At 44.6% G+C, this 23,310-nt stretch overlaps 1 protein-coding gene across 1 annotated transcript in view; it reads right to left on the minus strand.

The window, feature by feature from the left end:
* LOC111253356 (uncharacterized) overlaps positions 1–23,310 on the minus strand; it is a 174,282-nt gene that overhangs the window by 53,853 nt on the left and 97,119 nt on the right. The window contains exons 3-4 of the mRNA XM_022812625.2: positions 7,218–7,263; positions 3,432–3,707 (exon numbers count right to left, since the gene is read on the minus strand). Of these exons, the coding sequence (XP_022668360.1) occupies positions 3,432–3,707; positions 7,218–7,263 (322 nt within the window). The remainder of the gene's footprint in view (positions 1–3,431; positions 3,708–7,217; positions 7,264–23,310) is intronic.

Consider the following 23,310-nt stretch of genomic DNA (forward strand, 5'->3'; position numbering starts at 1 on the left):
TGTATATAAAAAACAAAAGATAGCCACAAGTAAGCAAGCTGAATAGGGACATCGAACAACAAACATCTGCAATGTTGTGCAAAACAAAGCAAAGCAAATGTTGTGTTCGAAAAATGAGTAGAATCGGATCAGGAGTATAATGACAATAAGAACAACTATTTTTATTATTATTATTATTATCATGAGCTACGATTTTTAACTTTTTTTAAATTTCGATTTTTCGGAAATTCAGATTCGTCCAAACGATTTTTGCAATTTTTTTTGTCATCCATTGGGTAACCTACAAGTTTCATTTAGCCAACTACTAGGTTAAGATCGTTACGAAAAGACCGGAACGCTAGCGAATTACTAGACCACTAAGATCCCACTCTGTATATTCTACTCAAAACCATATTTATGAGGTATAAATGCTTTTTTTATAAGTAAAATCTAGTTTTTTTCTTTTTATAAATAATAAATGGATTAATATTGCACTTATACTACCAAAAGATGCATATAGTCTCCCAGAAAAATATATACATATATATGCGAATCATCTTTAAATATAATATATATAAAAAGCCATTTTTATCCGACTCCCTTATAGAACCATTACCGTTATTTGAAACGAAAACTTGCTACATCGGGAAACAACCGAACATTTCGTTCTAACATTTAAATATCAAAAGTATCTGTAGTATTCGTCGCAATTACCATTTTCACTAATTTAAATTGAGCCCTTTTTCTTCAATGACCATCGGTCTGTCTACCTCAAAGTCTAATTTAACCTCTAAGTCAGTCCAGTGCGGCGAAGAAACGTTTTGCATACGCACGCACACACACACACACACACTCACACACACACACACATACACACACAAAGATTTTACTAACATTTTTATTGTTATTAAGAATGCTACAGTGACTACAATTTCCCTTGTGCACGCGCACTTCGTTCTATGCTTATTGTTCAATATAAAAAGACCAAAAAAGAGAGTGCCAGATATTACTAACTTTACCGGCTACCGCATAATTCTGGTTACTATTAAATTTTTTTTTCACGCCTACGAACAAGCCGCAAGCAGAAATGGTACCTATTTACAGGCAATCAACGAAACGAAAGTAGTGCCAGCATTAGCAAAGTCGCTTCTTACACAAAACGAAGTTGTGGTAGTGAAGAAATGACGGTCAAATCAGCCACTTGTTAAGCCTTCCCTTCAGCGCAACAAGCCACCAATGAGTCCATTTGTAAAGCCGTATCTCAACCGCAACTGGCGCTCTTGAGCGACGTCAACTATAGTTGTTAGTACTGCTATTAGTTCATGTGTCTAAATTTCCCAAACTAAATAATTAAATCCTTTTTAAAAATCTGAACACGTCAGTCAGGAGGAAAAGTTGTAAGACGCATAGAATGGGCATCGTGGACGCATTGCAGAAATTACCGGTGAGCAATACTAGAACTATACAGCGGCGAATCATTCAGCGGTATTTGTGGAGCAACGTTCCTTCAGAAGAAACGGCGAAAAATATAGATTTAGTTCTGGTAAGCAAATATACTTAGCTTTTGATGAGTCGGTAATATTCAGTAAGCATACTATATCGCATAATTATTAAGACTATGCTGTGTAGGTACGACCTCCGTTTTAACGCAATGCTGAAAACCTTAAAAATTTCGCTCTTCTCTCATAACCCACTCGCAGGATAACTTTAGGCTTCATTTGAAGTTCGATGCACTCGTAATGGTGTTGTGAGTATGTCAGTAAAATTACTGCTGTATGATTTCCATAACAGGAAGCAACTTGCTCCATTTTATCTACAATAAATTTGATAAAAGATGATCCTATGTAAAATGCGGTGTAGATTTTTTCCGTGCGCTTGGCTGAGTTGCCCAGTATACAGAAAGACGAAATAATATAGAGTAGTGCGTTAAAAAAAACCCTATTAAATTGATCAGGCAAAACACATTCAGTTCAGCGCGCAACGTAGTCAACATTTCCTCATATAATATCTCATAAGAAATTTTCTGGGCCTATAGTTATCGTTCGCATATTTTTTATGACAAAAAAGATTCTTCCTAACACTGAATCTACGAATGAAACAGCGGTGCAAATGTCTATCAGTTACACTACTCAATCTCACTCCTCGTAATGTAAGAAGTGATTCTTGCTGTGAGAGTTATCACATAGCAAACATGTACAACTACATAGATTATTCAATCTAGTTTCATCAGTGGTCGTGAGTACCATTGATGTATGAGAGAAAGAATAATTGAGATTGACAACAGCGCTCACGCGCTCGCAGTCACTAGACCATCACATTATAAATTCTCATTTAATACAAAAAAACATACAATATTATTAGATACTTAAATCATGTTAGAATAATATAGGGTACATTAAAGATAGCTGTAGCGAGTCGTCCGACGAGATTTCTGCACTGTCGATTAGGAAATGCATATTTCCCAGGTTTTTATACATGTGGCACCATCTCACAGCTCACGTGCTTAGTGTATAGACAACATAGTATATATAAAAAAAAAAAAAAAAAAAGAGCTACATATGTTTGTTTCATATAGTGAAGGCATTAGATAACAATGATGTTAAGTAAGCTTCTGACAAAGATCCAAAGGTTTACGCTAAATAAAACTTTAATGAGTAGGGCATGTAACTATCTTGAACTCGGGTCCAGGACAAAATCCGTCAGCCATTGAACGCGACTAGAGGAAAGGCTTTTTTTTTAAATTTAATATGGAAGGCTACCTTTTAACGAATTATTCAGCGCAATTAGTTGAAAATGTATTAAGTTTTCAGCTTAACCGGCAGTGCTACGCTTGATATTAACACTAGCGCTAGCAGGTTTTCACAGTGGTAAGAAGAGCACGTCTGCGTTAGGAACTGTTCGCTTAATAGAATGATTTTTGTGTTCTGTTTGAAAAAAATGTCTCCCTAGCTCATCCCTGACTTACCTTTTCTTCATATACGGAGTCAACTAATGTTTTTTGCTTATTTATTCCCGGTTGCGTTATTTAAACCCACAAGCCAGTCATGATTTATCAAAGATGTGTCGCTTTAGAAACAAGATGTACCGCTTTTTTCACCTATGCGACCTAAGGTCTAAAGAAATGCCCTCAACATGGAGGGTTGGCTTCCCGGTTCTGGCGTCCTTTGAACGCTGTTGCGGCAAGCCATAAGGAGTGCGCGTTTAGCCTTGCAATCGCGCAGCCTACGTGTGTCCTTCCGGCGTTGTTTGTAATAGTTTCTCTATTTCCATTCATCTATCCATCTAGCAAAGCTTTCTTCTGAAAAACTTTCGGGCACGTGTCCAGATCCGAGTAAGCGACTTACGCCAAACCAGCTTGTGACACTGGCCTAGCTATCGCCTCAGCCACCACTGGGATAGTATGTTTGTGACGTATTTAACATAGCGCTCATTTCGTACATCGTTTTTCTTACCTGGAGTATGGTGAGGCCACTGCGACCGGAAGGAAGATTGGGGAACCCGAGTCGACTGGAGGTGTTCACTATTTGGAGTTTGGCTGGAAGGGGTTAACGTTCCCTGGGATGGACTAAGGCTAAGTGGAGAGATGCAGTGTGGGCTGGAGGCCAATGGCGCACTCTGGCCTACCTGGTTAGGACCCAACGGACTCGCAGGGCCTCCCAAACCCTTTTCCTGCTTTGGTTGCAGCATGCCCTTGTGTGCCATGTACGATAGCGAGCTGGTATCCCCGCCTGAAACAATTGGCACGCATAAATGATAGTGTTAATAACTAGTGAGAAAGTTTACCTTCGTAATATGCCTTTAAACTGTCATAGCTTAAATTCGTTCCCATTTTTGAATCGGAATGCTTTTCAAGACAAGGAAGAGTTTTTTTTTTTTAGCACTTTTTTGTTGTTTGTTAATTTATGGAAAAAAACGTATTGTCTAAATATAGAACAAGAAAAGACATTGCGGATAGGCTTCTTCATCGTTAAAAGGCCTACATACGGCTAAATATCTCAGAACAGCATAACGCATAATGTCTGCATTGAATCTACCTCAAAAGTACAGGTACGATCATAAAAATAATTATGACACATAACAATGATGCCACTAGTGTTAATGGGTCGTTTCTAATTGCAGTTGCAAGGTATTAATAGCCAAACCCCTCGAGCGCTTATTTTTTTTTTTTTACTAACATGTTCTTACACAATTTACCGAGCTATATGTAAAGAACGGTATAAATGAGCTCGGCCCAAGTGATCTATTATTACCTAATACTGTATATATACATATTGTGACATGTTCAACAAATATCACTTGACAGTTTAAGAGCATTCAGCTTTTATTCACCTTTTATTATATTTTATTTACTTTCTGTCTATTTTAACAGACGCAAAATGAAGCCTCTCAGACTGTCAAATAGGCCTTCATCGATGTAAGATCGTATGCAATTTTTAACGAAAATTATATCAATATTCGTGTAGTATTCATTCATGATAATCGGCAAGGGCTTTGCCACTTTCAGTGGTGAAGCCACATCGATGGATTTACGCGTGAAGACTATATTAAGCCAAATTTTTAACTGGCCTTTCGAAACAATTGCACTACCCAGTATCAATTTATCGCTCCAGACCGCAAGGAGTTAGACAAAAACAGTTGGTGTGCCTACGCCCAAACGCGCATATCATTCCGTCGACTGTTATCTGTTACCAAGCGGGGCGCGTAACTATCTTAAGTCCATAAATCCTAGTAGAAGTACCTTGCCATCAAGTTGCGTACACAAACGAACTTGTTTTCCGTACCACTCACATGAATATATATATATATATGTGTATTAACAATATATATTATTGTTACTGCATCTTTTCTGACGTATAGCCGCTTTGTCGGCCGGTATAATTAAAAAGTAAGTGGCGCCCGCATTGGGCTGGTAATGATGTCCGTCGCTGTTCAAGGGGTCCACTTTACCAGCAGCCAGGTTTCGGTAACTCCCTATTCCCCAGCCGTACGATTTTTTCACCCTTGTGCATGCTAGATGTATCCATTGTATGTCCATCGTCCGTTCATCTATCGTACTCGCCTCACTGCTATGTGGGGATTGCTAAAGAACGCTCGCGTCAGAAAACGCGACGAGTACATCGACAAGTCGGGGGCATACAGACAGGCCATCAGCGAGTGGCGCTTGGCCACTAGATGACCACCCATCACCGGAGAGAACACCCCACTCATTCTGTGATGAAGTAGCAGCAGCCACTGAGGTTAGCGCGTACCGCAACTGTATAGCGGCGACTGGACCAGTAATTTTATAATGTGTTTCCCCAGTTTCTACGACGCACCAAAGAGCATCGTACTGCTGATTACTAAAACAGCTAGCGGGTCTCTGCAGTATCATCCTTACCCTTAAAATGTTGCTGACCAAGAGAAGAAAAGGAGAAACGGTAAGGGATATAGGGACAGAGGTGGAGGTGGGGGGAGGGAGCGTCTTGCCTATCCAGTACCAGAGGGTGGGTGAAGTCTGGCATGAGAAACCTCGACCGTGAGCAGGCTGCTAGCGAGAGTGAGGTAGGGGACATCAGAAACGCCAGAGTCAACGGTAGCCCTCACATGCTTCTCTGTTCGGCTACTCTAACCTAGCTCTTGTCCAGTGCTGAAGAAGGGCGAACGTCAAGACCCCTCAGGTTTGCCCGGGAGATGGATATTGACGCTAATTAAAAGTGTTTTTAGTTCTCAGTGTTTTTGCCCCCGGGTGCAGACGGCGCTGACTGCGCGGTTTCCGCTGCTATGGGCGGCTGTCCGTCATGAGCCAACTGTGCCCCTACTTTCGAGGCCCAAAGCTTGCCAATATCGTACTCTGTTTCTCTGCACGATTGGGGGCTGTCCGGCTCTGTTGTATTTTGGAACCCGTATAGACATTGCGGTTCCGTTGGGTAGTGCTTACATATGTATACTGTACACCTTCAATGTACTCTACACTCTAAAGAGCACCAGCGTCTCTTATAGTTGGTGCTTTACTTCATTGTATGTTTGTACGCCTTGAGAATGAAGCTTTGAAGAGTAATTGTGTGCTTTTACGCAAGCTAGAAAAGCTTCAGGCTTTTTTCACCGTAACAGCACGCCAGGTTCACAGAAAAGTTTATTTACCCAGAGAAAAACGGGGCTACGGGACGGGTGAAATCGCATAGACAGCCAAACCTAATTTCTGCTTATTTGTGTACATAATGTTGGTCGTTTGGTTTAGCGAGCGCCTGGGATGGTAATCGCTTGTGATGCGCAGGGGAACTTGAAGAAACATTAAAGCTAAAAATATAACCATGGTATAGTCAAATGACTCGCCTTATTTGGGAGCAACACGCTGGGTGACAGATATGTACGAAGGCAGAATGAATGAAGTCTGTGTAGTATATTGGGAAGACGCCATTGCAACCGTAGGCACAGGGTCAACTTTAAAAGACTCTGTGTGAGAAAAGATCCGACTTGTGCCGTAAGAGCAAAGTGAGCATAATGACATATACATATAACTAGAAGGCGGAGCTCGTGCAGCCTAACGTCTAATAGATGTCTAGTTGATCTCAAGCGAAAAAATTATTTCAATCGATAGAGGGAGTTAGCGGAACGGGGAAGGCTCTGGCTTAGCGTCTGTTTGGAAACAATATTTCTTTATATAGTTCTTGTGGTAGAGGGCAGATATGTCATGCGCAGTCGGATATCCGGGATATTATCTAGTAAAATTATTTATTATATGGTCAGGAGTAGAACTTTACCTAAAGGTGCGTAGTATAATTGTCTGTAACTTATCAAAAAGGTAAAGTTTTCTTTCTCACTTTAATGATAACAAGATTCATATTTACAGATCGAAGACTTTTCGTAATATCTATTTTTTTCAAATGTTCATTTGTCCATTTTGACATACGGGATGTAGTTTTTTCGGTTAAAAATTTTCGCGAAATATCCCTCTGTTAAAACGGTGATTAATACCAGAAGATTAATGATGGCTTACTTCTGAACAAACATATAAATTCGTGTCGAACTACTATAAATTGGTTGCGTTTATATCCTCACCTATAAATTAAAAATAATGGAAAAAGTCGTCATTTCAAGCAAAAAGAAAAAAATGTAAACAGACGACTAGTTCAGTATTACCCCCCCTCGTCTCCCGTGCCCCTTCTCAAAAGGAAGTATGTTCTTGTTCATGATGTACGCATCAGAGTAAAAGGTCAGAACCTATAAAAGCATATTAAACATTGGCTTGTATTACTCACCCTTTTGGAGATGCGAACCGGTATGATGTTCTAACGACATTTTGTTCTGAAACCGAGAGAGAATATCATCGACATATAAATATAATATCCAGTGAATAAATAATATTTATACGAAAAAATGTATGGTGAGTACATTAGTGAAGATCATCATTACCGAGTCATTAACGTTACTCTAGATTTCGATTCACAATTGCTACCCAAATGTTGGCTCAGGGTAACATCCTAGGTTTCTGAAGCGACCTTTCTCGTCTGATTGATACCAGGCTCAAATTATGTTTCCTTTATGCGTCGGATCTGACTGATTTATGATCTTAGTTTACTTCGAGTTGTTTCAGCCTATAGAGTGTTTTTATTGCTTTCAACTTGACTAAGTTGGCCTAAAAATAGTCAGGTAAACCAAACCCATTTACTGAGCTTTCTGGTCCTACGAGAGATATCTATAGGATACCTAATTTCGTCCGTTGATTGATTTAAACCTGAATCCACTTGCAGTATTTGTGGAGAGACAATTCTGCCCGCTACTCCTTTAGGCTTTGACTAGTCAGCTGGATGTCCGCCTTATTGGATTACGCGTCGAACTCCTGCGTTTTGGGACCACCCTTGCGTAAGCCAGTACTGAACCTGTGCCGCATAAACGGTTCCCCGGGTCTAGCGTCGCGCGGACGCCACTCGAAGAATAGCGTTCGTCGGTGGCCTTCCAATCAGTAGATATAACCCAACGCAGAGAGTTCGGGCTGCTTGTTGCGGGCTCCTCGCAGTCTGCCTCGTCGCAGCCTTCTTAAATTTGCGCGGATAGTTTGTTGTTCTTGTCGTTATTGTCCGCTATAGCGTCGATATAGTGTCGCGCAGTACAAGTCTTTGGTCGTTTGACACGACTGAGCGGATGCCGACACGCTTGATCACGCGTCATTCCACTGGCGATATCTACACTTCCTCTATGGAACAAGAGAACGACGCCTGTGTGAATGTTTGTTACTGTGTCTGTAAATACATGAAAACATTAAACGCCTTCGCCGCTATGGCTACTTTTAATTGCCTGTCTCCGTTGTGCTGAATCGGGTTGTTTGGCAGAATATCTTGGTTCCCCGTTGGAAATGCCTGGGTGTGGGCAGTTTTACAGTGCGGCAAGACGACCGTCAGCGACAGCGACCACCTCTAACGGCGCATCAAGTGGTTAACCCCATCACCCACGAGGCGAAAGATTTTTCATTGCTTTGCGTTCTGATGGCCTGGCAGAGAAAGAACAAATTGTCTCCCTATACCTTTCTCTTGTGGGAGGACGCTCTTCAATCTTCGGAAGCTCGAGCCATCGACCCTGTGCTGTTCTTCCCGTCTAAGCGACGCGATAAACGAGGTAGGATGCATACGTTATTTCGTCTAAGGTTAGCGGTAGTTCAAGTCATCAATTGCTTGTTGTTCATGCGTGCTACTACGCCTCCCAGCTTTCGAGTTTACTGCTTCGTTTGATTCGGCCGCATCAACCGCAACGTCGAACCAATCGCGGTACATAGCGCATTTGCTTCGCTTGGCGTAATCGCTTTGCCAGGTCGGACATGGATGATGGCGTTAAAGGATCGCCGCTGTTTCTGGCGGACTACAATCGAAACAAGATCTACAGAAAAAGATCACGCTTATACAACAGCAGTGGCTTTTACGGTACTGGTATTGGTATTTATCAACCTCGTGACAGCTTCTCCCTGATTAAATAGAGACACCATAATAAGCACCAGTTGAAGAAGCGCCAGCAAATGAATGGATTTCTTTCTCATTGTCCTTGTCCTCTTCTCATTTTTCTGAACTGTCTACAAGGAGCGACAGTGAATTGTAGACAAGTTTTCGTTTGAAGATATCTTATGTGTTTATATGAATACGGAATTGAAGGGGACGGGGCAAAACAGGTGATTCAACACTAACTGGGGTTAGCGTGGCAGGACACGACAAAATAGCGAGGACGAAAAGAGGTCAAAGACAAGGAATGGTTAGACACCAGCGGTAGTAGTAGCGGTGTTCCTAGTGGTTGGATGTCCTTCAGACCTGTCCTGCCGATCCTTTACTGGTTGATCCCTGTCGGCTTAGTCTTTCTTCGGATCCTTTCAATCCACCTGACTCGTCGTTTGAGCGAGTTGAGAACGCCGTGGGTGATCGATGCGTTGTGGCCATTTGACCCCATCGTGGCTCTAGGCTTAGCGCAATGGCCCCGGGGCAATCGGAACCTGCTCCGAAGATGATTACATTAAAAGAGCGAGCATGACAACTGCGTCATCAAAAATATTGTTATTGCTCTATGGTCCGCGTTTTGAAACAGTCGAATTATAAACTAGCTAAGCTATTGTTATCATAATACATTTTAGGTATATTATATACTGCGCTTTGACAGGCAGAGTCTTCTCCCGTTCGTTGTCTCCTAACAACATTATTAAGAACGTAGAAATTAAACGCAGTTTCACGTAAAATATACCTTAGTTTTTTTTGCATTTGTAACTTCTCCTCAATACGCATGCTTGGAGCGTTCGCCAAAGCACATGAAAGTTAAGTTAGTGTTTTCTTTAAATAGATCATCTATGAAAAACTTTTGTCGTTAGCTGATAGATTTATTTCTTATATAGTCCTAAATGGTGTACGAAACATTTTAAGACTAAGGCGGCTTAACTCGATTCCAAAGATTCGTAGAATTAATTTAATCCTAAGCTTATTTCATAGAATGTCATATACAATTAATTTGAAAATTTGAAATGATTTAGATTTTCGTTTTTTTTTCATTATTCATCCTAATTACTTTTCGGCTATTTTAATTGGTCTAGAATTTTCTTCCAGCCTAATATGTACCGCCTGACTAGCCACCCTTGAAGAGTTTATTGCATCGTAATTGGTCAATAATTTTGTCTGTATCATCAAGTTACCGCTAATCAAGTTCTCTCTAGTCAATGAAAGGCACCAAAATGATAGTCGAATATTTACTTTAAACGGTGCACACTTACGGAAGGGTGGTCGCGGTCGTCTCGTCAACGACCACCCCTTCCCCCCCCCCCCCCCCGACCTTATCCGTCCTATGGTAAATTGAAAAGACAAACGAAACTTCAGTTCTGTTTGCATACATTCCATTTGATCAGTTGGCTGTAAGCGTTCCACGGGTTTACCATCATTTAACGTATACGACCAACCGACGGGCGCTATTTGTGGATGCTATAACTTAAGCACATCAAAGCTACCTGCTGGGTCTAGCTGCCATGGACTCGTTCTTGTGTGCTGCTGCTACTGTGGTGAGGGAGGGTAGAAAAAAAGTTTCGTGGGCGGAGCAACCTTACGTAGGCTCGATGGCTGCCTCAGGAGTGGAGGTGGCAGTAGCGGTAGGCGCATTCAACAACAGTAGTCATTACGCCCACTTGGTGTAACGAATAGCTCCGGTAACCTGTAAATAGCTATTAGCATTGATTTGTGCAACGGGTTCGTCGCCGTCGGCAAAGTGATCGTCTGCTCAGCCGACAGAGAGCGGGGCAACGGGCTGGGGATTGCGGACGAAGTTTTTGGAGGATGACAAACTGACTCTGATATGAAATGAGGGATAAACGAACAGATCGATGGAAACGCCCGTTCAACGCTATTGGACCATCGAACGAGACTACTGAAGAACTGTCGATGCGTCGGAGAAAAGGCAGTTGTCGGAAAACGCGACGTGTCGCTCCGCTATGGGAACGGATCCATTTGGGTAACTGTGCTACTACTATTACTATCGATAGCGCTAGTGGTCAGCTAGAAGTCCGATCTTGGTCGTCGTCAATGTTTGAGGCTCACACGGCGTTTCCGCTATTGGACGTCGTCGTCGTCGAGCCCCACAGGCAACTACCCGCTGTCCCAAGCGTTGCCGTTGCGAACGGAGCCGGTAGCTACAGCCGCTTCGATAGTTGACTCTTCCCGTGCTTTCGCTGAGATGGCTACCGTTGACGCTGGTCGCATAGCTGTGGCTGACTAGTAATAATGTTCTACCGGCAGCAAATAGCACGAAACGCCTGCGTCGTTTAAGCGATGCAACTAGCAATCAAACGAGGGGGACGACAGGAATTTTTCCGCGATTTCGTGCCCCAAAAGATCCTTAATTCGTTCACATTTGCTGCTGACGCTTGATGTGCCACAACGAATCGACTCGTTTTCATCATCATCTTCATTTATTTACAGGTGGATTGTTCTTTGGAAAGCATTTCTCGGCGTCAGGCGACAGTCTGCCCCATAGGCGGTGAGTTGCACCTTGCCACGAAAGCTAGCAAGGGGAGACTAGTGCAGAGTGATCGATCGGACGTGAGAGAAAGACGAGAAATAAAGAGTTAATTGAATATATGCGTGTGTGTACAAAGTAAAGGCAAGGAATCCGGAAAGGCTGTTCGCTACGCTCCATTGATGCGCCTTAATATAAGAAATCGAATGTGCTCTGTTCGTTCCGTCGTGACCCTCACGTCTTCGTCGAAGATCGCACTTCATCAATGATCGGAGTGGCCAGTCACCAACTGTTCGATTGTGATAGTTATTTGATCAAACGGTAGCGTTCAGAACAAACATCTCACGCTGCGCTAATACTAGTTGTTCCCCCGAACAACCCCAGCGATAATATAGACTTGCACAATGAAAAATACTGCAACTGGCGCTTAGATTAGCAACAGATTTTTTTTACTGGTTCATTGTTGAAGCATAACAAAATACGCATTCGGCTATTGCGAAAGTTGTCTAAGAATACGATGTTTTCGAGGTTGTTGGTGCGTTAATCGCGTGTTTTATTTTCTAAAGGCTCTTCCCAGAACCGAGTGCGTCGGTCCAAATGTCCAAATAGGCCTAAGTCAAAAAGGTCCATATGGCAGCAGTTCCTCATATAAATGCTTCCGTTGAGCACAGCTATCGGTATTTGTCTTCTATCCAGGTGAAAATTTTAAATAAATAGTATACGTGCACTAGATCATGGTCCCGTTTTAGTGTCGTTCACATCGCTGCTCTATAGCCATAATTGTTTTCCCCGCCGTTTGTTGACTATATACCAGTCGGCTGATCCTTGGGCATCAGCAGCGTATCATTGTAACTATGTCACCTCGTAAGTGAGACGATAGTGACGAGTTAAGTTAACGTTCAGTTACTGTTGGTAATAGCGTGTTTCTCGACATTGACTGACTGTGACAGACTTTTCAGTGGCCATTGTGGATTTCTGATTGCTACCGCTGATGCTGGTATTGTCGCTTCTATTATGTACGCAGCGACAAGAGTGAGCGAGCGGAGGATAGTTTTCATATGAAGTCTTCCTGTTGCTGGTGGAGTACTCGGGCAATTGAAACAAGGACCACACATATAGACCTTGGTCATTTCCTACGAGACAGCGGCTTCCATGATGCTGCTGAATGCAATACAATAGCTCAACAATCACACAGAGCTACGACGGCGGCAGTAGGTGTTCTAAACAAAGGGACGACAACAAGGCAGTGATCGAGCTGGCGATCATTGTAAAACAAAAAGTATCAACTCCAATGCGTGTATGAGTAAAATTGCGATGTCGTCTCTTACAACTCTGAATTTTCATGTTATTACATACGTGACAATTGGTTCATCGAGTGGCATCAGTCTCGAACAAAATGGCGGCGGCAGCAGCATCGGGAGACTGTTAAAACTATTGCTTCTCATATCATGTAGTAGAGGAAAGCGGGTGACTGCTACGACGAGCCAATAGCGCGAAGAAAAAGGACAAACACAGAGTGACGACAACCGCGATAAATAGCAACAGCAGATCTTGGAGTTGTTGTTGTAACTACGGTAGCGTAATGCCTGGCTGGTTGGCGCTAACGTGTCGATGAACGAACGACGACAACATTAACAATAATAAAAAAAAAAAAATCCAAATATCGCTTCCTTTTACTATATGTATTTACAAGTAGCCGACAGACAGAGCGATGCCAGCGGCGCATGTGTCTTTCAATTGGTTTTCACACTTTTTGGACCAGTGCGCACGTTAATCACAAGGTGAGTGATTGTAGCAACGACAATAACAACAAAAGTACAGCAGCGGTAAGAGTAGCAAGAAGCGATCGTAATCGTGCCCGCCGCCACAGTGACCAGAAGAACTTCGACAGCCCAAACCGTAAACTCAAAGACGACTTAGAAACTACCTGCGTGTTCACCACGCACATAGCTAATTTCCAATGACAATAGGAATTGTCGTAATCGCGCAGAAAAACGTGCGCGCTCGATGCTAAACACCGTCGATATCACCCATCGTGTCCATTCTGCGGCATCACGCTGGGTTTACCGCCAACGCCAGACTGGTCACCATTACTACCGGGAGATAGCATTAACAACAAGCACATGGGTAATTAGTTGCACAATTATGCCGGCCGCAACTTCAAAGACTTTGCACCAGCAGGCTTTAATGCACCAGGACAGAAAAGGGCTACTTCTGCCCAGCCTTCTTTTGGCCTCTTTATTACAAAAGAAAAAGCGATGTAACACCGAGAAAAGCCTCAGCCGTGATGGCCTCTCTTTTAGCTTGCTGTCATCGCCGTTACTTCGTCGTTGTTTAGTTCATCGATGGCTTTGCGGAACACGTCAAGAGCGGCTCGACCTACAGCCGACAATCGAGCACGGATGCTGAGCCGACAATTAGACATACAAGCCTTGTAGTGACATTTTTAGATCATACTGTTTTCCATAGCGGTGACGAAGCGGAACAAGTCTTCGGTTGTCTCCGTGGAAAATGCGATCCCATTGGACGGTTGGATGAAAAGGTTGACATCGCGTCGCCTCTTGTCGAGGACAAAATCGTCGTGGCCGTGAGTCGCTACTGAGACATTAACAGACTCAATAGCGCCTGCGAAAAACTCATTGACACTCAGACGATTGACCGTTCGTCTGGTTTCACGTAGCCGTTCAGGTTTCTGCTAATGAGACGCTGATACCTGTGACAGCGCGAGGTAGTTCCCTAGCGAATATAGATAAGCACCGGTAACGGCAGTAGAACTAGGCGTTGGTTCGTTGCGATACGCACCTATCGTCTATTGTGCTAGCGTACACAAGCGCCACAAGGTTCGTACGGAAATTTGCCAACACAACGTAGGAACCTGGGTGAAGGATCCAAATGCACAGGAAGGCACGCGCAATAGAGGCGACGAATGCATGGAGACGCCGCAGCAGAGAGCTAGTAGAAGGCAACAATTGATAGTGACCTCCCACTATCGTGATGAGAGAGCATAAAATCGAACAATGTCGTTGAGAAGATGAATAAGCAATGTCGTCCTATGAAAAGATAACCGCAGGTAACAATGGTACATAGTGAATTTGATTGCAACAGGCAGTACCTAAACGACGCAGTCGCGCGAGTGCAAAACGTAAGGAAAAAATACGACGAATGAAAAATGGGCCCCCGCATAAACAATATAAAGAGAGAGTGAGCACAAGCGTCAACGAGAGTTTTGTGGTCACGCCTGCGGGGGCGTATTCTAACGTCTGATAAGTCTGTAAGTAATGCAAGACAGGGATTTGCGCAAGGGTATCTAGTGCTTTATCAAGCATCGGCACGGTCAGATCGAAAGGTGCCTGTTTCGCTTGGCGAGCAGTTAAACGAATCAAAAGAGTGCTTTGCTTATCTATATGATTAGAAAACAAACCGAAAAAGCCCATGGATAAATATGGTATTAATCGAGACCAGGCGTGCAGCCGTCGACATGCCGTCTTTTAGTCCGTACTTTTAGAGTTCTATCTTGCAGCGTTTCCAATCTGCATCAAGAATCAACAAAAAACCAGTGATATTTAAAAGTAAGCCTATACAAGGAAGACATCTCAAAATCTCCTTTTACCATTCTTGTGTTCGGTGTTATTACAGATACCGGTTCCACATCTCAGATTTTGTTATGTGTAGTTTTATGAGTTAGACATGGGATTAAAAGAAGACGCACTGAATCGTTACATAGCTCACAATCAGCAGACAGCTCAAAATAAAGTCAGCCCGACCAGTAACTAAGTGCTAGGAGTGATTCCTCAACGTATTTTTTTTAGCCGTGTAAGAGACAAGGAGTCAAATGGAGTAGGAAAAAGGAGTCAGAAGCCTATCCAAGGCGAGATGGAGAGTCTCGTATAGCTGTCCTGCTAGCTAGCTAACGGCGTGTTGAAGACAAATGAACTGCCGATGAGAGAGTTTTCCCGGTGAACAAGCCAGGAACGAGAGACTCCAACAGGATACAAAGGGGAAATACGAGAGTGGGCTTCTATGTCCGGGAGACCTACACGACCATAAGCGTAGAAAAGACAGAAGAAGTGCATGGTTGCAAGCTCCTTGAGTCTCAACTGGTGAAGCGTTTGCTCCGAGCTGCCGTATATGGGTTGACGGGTTCATGTGAGCATGTGCGCGAGTCCGTCTGTGTAGATAGTACGTGTAACAGAAAAGCGCCCAGTCGGCACCAACGCCTCTTCGACTAATAGCTGTTTTTGCTTTGGGCGTTGTCGAACTCGAATAAACGAGGAGAGAGGAAGAGAAAGGTCCACACGGTTTAATTTCGGGATGGCATACCATGGCATTGCGTCCACTGTAGCCAACCGAGTAAGCGGGGCAAATAGACCTATCGCCCCGGTTGCTTCGTCCTGTTTTGGCCTCAATCCTCCTAGAGCGAAGCGAGGCGACCCTTCGAGAGTAAATGGTGCGGATAAAAGCCACGTTGTGAAGGGGGCTTGACCCGACTCCGACAACGATAAACACGCAGACAGATAAATACGCATAGACGCGCTTACAAAGGCTCACAATCGTCTAAGATAGAGGCAAATTGCAATATACCATATACTTCGAAGCGGAGCAAAAATACTGGATCTCACCCACAGACGAGAAAGGAAATCCCTGCTTCAGGGAATGCTTACAACCTAAACGAACAATTGAAGTAACCACTTGATCATGTCGATGTTTCATTTAGTCAGCGCTTCTTCGATGGGTCTTATGACTGCGCTTGTTTCAGAAACCGACGTCGTTTTTAAAAATAACGTACGTCGTATTTCTAAGAATAAATATATAGATAAAATTTACTTGAAATAGGTTAGGCAGAATCAATATTCTTCTGTTGCTTTGGATAGCAGAAACGTACTAAATGAACTTCTGTGAATTCTTTGAGTAGAAACACGTTATTAGATCTCTATTTACTTCTGCCAGTATCTCTGCTATCTGCTAAAATCTTCATATTAGGTTTGGCACTTCTGCGAAGCCCACCGACTTCATCGTATTTACATGAACGTTTAACAAATCGATCAATTAATGATGATCAGAAAAAGGCCAGCCATTACGACAATCGCAAATTCATCTGACGTTAAAACTAATCTCGGAATCTGTAGCGGTACATCGAACGCGCTCTCGTAGATGGTACTGTCCCATGAAAACATTTCAAGGAAGGGACCTACGAGTTACTTCGATTGAATTCAGTTAGTCGCAAGTACTGAAGAGCATGAAATCTGCTAGGTTAATATGCCGATCTCCGGTCAGTGCGATATCCGTTCGATAATGACGCGAATCACTCATGTAAAACACGCTTGAAAGACGCAATGGTGCCAGCATCGACTTGCTCACAAGGAATATATGAGGCAAAAGTGCTGCCCGCTAGCTAAGTTATGGTTCACTGAAACGTCGTTTGTCTCTTAAATAAACCTGACCAGTCATTTCTTATCGGACAACGTTAAGTTAACAAAATTTTAACAATCGTATAATAATTGTAATAGCACACTTAGTCTTGCTGATTTTTTGCTTCAAATCTTTTTTCATTATTCCAGAGGTTTATGCGCCTGGTACAAAAAAAACCAGGCAACTTCTTTTGTACGCATTTCCTTTCCTACAATGAGCCACCATCGACCTGGCACACGGAAATCATAAGCGGTGAGTGGCGGCTGCATCGGGGATCGTGGTTACGCTGCTACAAAATGCGTTCCAGTGTAAAACGTCCCCAAACTCAGTAGCTCGTGCCTTGGCCAGCCGCCCCACGGGCTCCGGGACTTTTCCTCACTCACGACGTTGGCCGGCCGAACTGTTCGCTGAAGAGGATGAGCGGCGAGCGAAGAGTTGAGGAGTGATGAAGAGTCACCCACCGGAAACGAGGTAACTAGCCACCTCGACCACGACGGCGGCCACGAGGAGCCATGACCACTACGAGGAAAAGATTTAAGCGGAGGCGCCGGTGGCGTTGGCAGATGGCGGTCTGTCTCTGGGGCTGATGTTACTGCCTGCTGCCACGTCTTCTTTTGCCGGCAGAGAGCTTCAGCTAAGAAGATTTTTTAGCCGCAACCATTACCCTGTCGGCCACCCTCAACCAATCCCCCTTCCTTCCCTCTGCCATTCAAGTAATATAAGGCTTTCTTCAACCTGCTGGCTGACCGCTCACTTAACGGCGGTAAGCCTGCAAAAGGGGCGCTACCAAAGAAGATCAGAATGGCAACATACCAGTAGCAATACGAACTGACTCAGAGCAAACGTAAGTTACCGTTGGTGGTGGTCAGAGAGGGGTGAGAGACTGAGGGGATTTGGGCATCAGAAAGGTCGGGGTGGAAGAGAGTAGTCTGTACGAACCAAGCCGAACTAGAAGTGGAATAGAAGGAAGTGTGCTTTTTTATGAGAGAGAGAAAGCGAGAAACGAGTTTCGGTCCTAGTAGGAGTCTCTTAAACACTCGGGAGGAAAGGCGATTGGTCGAACCGCTTCGTTTTATGCATACTTATTGCATCTCTATTAAGTTATTCGGGTACCATAAATCGACGTTGGCCAATCAATGACACACTTTACAATTAACGCTCTTTAGCTTTATAAAACTTTTCGAGATTTCAAGCAAACTGCAACATAATTAAATAATGTACCACATATAGAATCAAATAGTTTACGTGGGCGCACTCGGCCGGAAATGATTTCGTTGTTAACGCAATTTTGACGCGCAAATCTTGGTTTTGAACCGGCTATTTGCTCAAGTAGACAGCCGGCGACAGCAGTCCCTTTTTGTTGGTTCTCGCCGATTGATGCTCCGATCGTTTCCAGTTGTTACAGAGGTGCAGGTCCTTTCCTTCGTTCTTCCCTCTTTGCGTTAACCTAGTTGGATGCGAGTGTGCCGAACTAACCCCGGTGGCTGACGCGGAAGATATCATTAGTCGGCTATTAAAAACACGCTCGTTAAGACCAGTGACAACGCGCAGCCGACGGCTGCGACGACGAGCTGCTTTCAGGGGTACACTCTTGCACGGTGGCCTCGGCTGGTTGGTTTTTAGGTTGCGCGAGCACCCGCACCACCGCTGGCGCTTCAGACCGGAGATGAAAACACGGGATTAAGCAAAGGCACAGAAGTGAAAGTGAAGTGCGGTAGAGAGGTGACGCTGTACGAAGCAGCGATGGCAGCTGCTGCTCAAGCCTCGGCTGCGCGTGGGTGTCCAGACAAGAGCTGAGGTGGCGGCATCGGCCGAGTCGATGCTACGCCTGAGCCTGAGCCTGAGTCTGCCCCTTAAAGCCACCGTCGACTTCTTGAGACCTCTTCTTTTTCAGCTTCCGTTGCTGCTCCTCCTCACGACGAAAACGACTGTTCCCGTCCAGTTTGGGTAGGAGCTACCAATGATGTGTGTTCAGAGCCCTGGCTGCGGAATGGGCGGCATTGCAGGCTCGAAGAGTTCAGAAAAAATGGGCGAGGGGCGGTTGGACTAGAGAGGCAGGGAGAATCGGACGGCGTACGACGCTCTATAAAAAATAGCAAATTGATAATTGCCCAGCAGCCTAGCGCGTAGCACATTACTGCTTGCTCTTGTAGCAATACCGCCTTCGCAGAGTAGTGGTGCTATCATAACCACGTTACAATGAGCGAACGGCCAAAAGAAAACCAACACGAGAAGGGGAAGCAAAGGAGCTGAGGTAACAGTAACAGCCTTCGTACAACCTTTTCATAGCCACATATACAGACACACAGTGGGGTGAATCAAGATTGAGAGCGCACAGAAGGCACTGGAAGCAAAAAGGTAGACAGGAGTACCTCTCTTGCCTGCTTGCCTGTCAGCCCGGTATGCACGCTTGCTTCGCCTTTTTGGTCTTCGTCAGGTTGGTTAACTCGAGTGAGGACTTCAGAGATTCCTCCAGCGCGCGACTGTACTAACGCCAACAATAGTCAGTTAGTCGTTATCAAGCTACCGTTCAGAGAACTCTAGCATTGCCACTATTCAGGCGGCGTCGCCGCCAATAGCAAATAATGCGTCATTCATCTATTCGAGTAGCGGCACTGTCCTTCTCCTTGGCTTCGTGCCGATATTCCGCTGTTTCTCCATCCTCTGTCTGTTTGCTTATACACGCCCATGCACGCATGCACGCACAGACACACACACACAGAGAAGTACACTTCGTTCTTTTTTCTCCGACTTTGTGCATACCCGTCGGCGCAGGCAAGCGTCAAGGGCCTTTTGCTCTTCGCTTACCCCAGGCAGTCCGAATCTCACGCTAACAAACGGAGAAACGTATATGACCTATAGACCGAGCGGCCGGCTAAGCTAGAGTAAAATTTAAGATCCATAGTATCCGCATTAGGCGTTAGGATTCACGTGTTCATAAATGGCGTTGATGTAACAGCAGGTCCCATCGCGTTCTCCTGCGGCGATAGCGGGATAATCATGAAAATAGTGGTGACCATCACGATTAGTCAGCACTTACATACAGAGCGTGTATAGTGAAATACAGAACGTCGCAGTGCGACACACGGCTGGCCGTTAATAACCATAATGGACCAGCAATACAAGAAACATTACTGTTAAATAGCTCCGTTATGGTTTAACAGTGACACGCATCTCATACACGCTCATCCCAATGTTTTAGCATATCGAAACACAGCAGCAGCAGTAACAACAACAACGGTTTTGATAGGATTCAAACATTTCTCTCCTGCGATTAGATATTATATCGTTCCTACCTCCTGCTTGCTACCGACATACGTACATAGGACGCTTTACATAAGCGCGTAGAAAGCACAATACCACATAATATGAGTCTTTTAAAAGATTATAGTTCAAATAATCTGCCACGACGAATGATCCAACCGTTTCACTCAAGATCGCGGTTTCTCCACACACCTTGCCTCGCGAATCGTTGTAACCGTTAAGGCTTTTCGTCAACAATGTATAGAAAGTATCGCTAAAATGGTAGCTAATAAAATCAGCGCAGAGATACTGCGCTTACGCTGGCAGCTAGTTGGCAAGCTTGCAGGCCGTCCTATGCCGCGCGATGGAGAATCAATCGATGCAAAAGCAAACAACTATCCCTAATAGAACGACATGGTAGCATCCGCCGCTGCTCCCAGTTCAGCTTCATATGTCATATGTATCGCGATCAAGCGCTTTCTTGATTTCCACCTACTTTCGCGGTAGCCAGCCACTCGATACTGCATAGCGCCTTTTGAAGTATCGCTGGGAGCGGCGCAAGCCTCTCCTACTTCCTTGATGGCATTTTGGCTTTGGCGATGGCGTGGCCACTGCCATCGTAGACTAGCCTGTGATGCTGTTGCCAACATGGAACGGATCGAGGCTGAGGGGACGGAAATACCCACGTCGTCTATCGATGCCTCATCTTTGCTATTTTACTCGGTCTCGCCCCCTCACTCTGCCTTAATGTACGCCCACCAGTCGCTTTACCGACTGCGTGGTGGGTTTGGTTGCAAGACAGTCAGCCTCATAGCCCTTCGTACTGCTTCTATATGAACCTAGTGGGCTGGCTTAATCGCACCGTCCCCGACAGATCGTGCTCGAACCCTGGGTCGTGGGTCTGGTCCACTGGCGTTGCTTAGCGTTAGCTCTGACCACCACCGCGCGTTACCGCCCACGCCTCCGTCATCCCCGACTGACGGACGTTGGTGCTCATCTTCCGTGGATTCGCGGGTTGGATAAACCGAGAAGTGAACCCAGTTGCCTGCTCAAGTCAGCTGAGGTCCAACCACATAAACTCGTTGGTGCTTCCTGCGGTCAGGCCTACTTGTGCAGCTGTTTCCTTCGAATGCTGCTGCTCGTGCGCTCGTCATTGAGAGGATTGAAGAGCGGGAAATAAAGAAAATAAATGATACGAGATTGTCATCTGCCTCCGCTAAGAAAGTCAATGGCTCTTTTCGTTCGGCGCATAAGGACCGCACAACTGATCATGCGTACGCACTTGACTCAACGCAGACATGGGTCTACCAAATAAGTCAACGCGGCATCGATCCATCCAAAAGCATCGGACGCGCAATGGGTGGAGCGCACGACGTGAAATTCGACGGTAACCGCACAATTCTTATACTCTTCTTGCTACCTGTGCATTTAAACTTTTATAGTATTCCTAGCCTGACTTGTGTCTAGGAGAGGTCGTCTGTTGTCCAACATAAGACGATACGTATGCTACGATTGTGAACGTATACTGAGTTGTGAACGGTGAATTATGTCCTGATATCTAATCTGGCTAGAACAACATATTTAGATAGAAAATAGCGCTTCAATCGCGTCGGTAGCATCACATTGTCGGTAATAGTACGTACATAACATCGGCATTGTGACGTGACATACGGACAAAACGGCCGGCTTAAAATTACACCCCGCTATAAAATGTACGGACTGCTATAAAGCAATATCAGGTCTAGATAGGCCGCATAGATGAATCGAGTCACGAGCCACAAACCACTGTCCGGCGAACTGTTCAAACTTGAAGATAAACCCGATTGGGTACGTAAAGCAACCATTTTTCATCCCGCAAACATCAACGCCGATCAACAACAGCTGCGACGGCAACAACAACAACAGAAGCTACTGTATGATCGCCATGCGTCGAAGATCAGGACGAGCCAGGCATCATGGCACGCGAATGGCGTTCGATTTTTACGTATATTTTCGTACGTACGTATATTTTCTGTGAAGTTTTATCGGTGAATAATCTGCGTATATGTTTTTTTTTGCCACGTTTTGTAGTTTTTCTCGATATAAGAGAGGCAGCCCAATGTTCGAATTGGCAAAGTATACCGAATTGCTTTTTACGATTTTCTCAATGGTTCTCAGTCGATAGGCTTTATTGTCCTGCGTCAATGATGTTATATTTTCTGTTGTGTACCTGAGTTTTATAGATGAGACGATCAACTTTAAGTTTTGCGGTTTTCCTTTCGTTGTGCTTTTTTTTTTTGGTATATTATACAGTAACATGCATATAAATCGATGACGATGTCGCCAAGCTGAACTTGAGTTCAGGCGAATCAGACCGGTGAACTGTAATAGTACACAATATCTCTGTGTGATAACATGGCCTAATGGACATAAATATATGCCTATGGAGCCTTCTGCCGGGGGCACAGCTGCTTTCAGTGCGTGTTGGTCCAAAGCTTTTGTTGCAGCTGCATCGCCTGTCCGTTCACAATAGCACTTCACCCTTTCTGTACCAGTATCGTGGACAAATCTACATATGATCCGAGCGTGTAAGGCCCCTCCAGCTGGGCCAAGATGGTTCCATCTAGCAGGCTAGCGACTTGTCTCCGCCGTGTGTAACCCAAGAGTCGAAGCTTGTTCGAAAGGGGCTACCTCAGTCAGCCTATGGGGGCCCCCCGCAGACACCTTCTTTACACACCCCTGTTTATTGCCTGCATTGCCGAATAAAGTCATAGCCTACTGGATCTTCGACTCTTCACATCTTGTTGTCATCATCAGCATCAGCGTCAGCGTCGAGTCCGTCTCTAACGGCGTCATGCGCACCTCTCAACGGTTCCAGCGCGCAGAAAATATATTATGCTCGAGACAGCCATTGCTGTTTTGGCCTCTGTCGTATCGAAGCGACTAGGCTGACTTCGAACGGGTTGTATCCTAAGAGGCGGGCGAACACTGGGAACCCCTCCGAGATAGCTCTTCAACCGGCCGACTCTACTGAATGGAAGAGTAAATAAAAGAAGTACACGAACGGTCCTTAACACAATTCGGGCCTACTGCACGAATATGCGGCAATCCAATAATCTGCAGATATTATTGTCCCTGAGTGTTATGAGAACCACTTTCGAACTTGTTCTCGCCTCCTCCGGCAGATGCCTTTGAAAAGAGCGATTTTTTCCAAACGAAGATTTGACAATTGTCATCACCAGAGTTCAATAT

This window comes from Varroa destructor, unplaced genomic scaffold (assembly GCF_002443255.2).
Source record: "Varroa destructor unplaced genomic scaffold, Vdes_3.0 BEIS01000006.1, whole genome shotgun sequence".
NCBI classification, from domain to species: Eukaryota; Metazoa; Arthropoda; class Arachnida; order Mesostigmata; family Varroidae; genus Varroa; species Varroa destructor.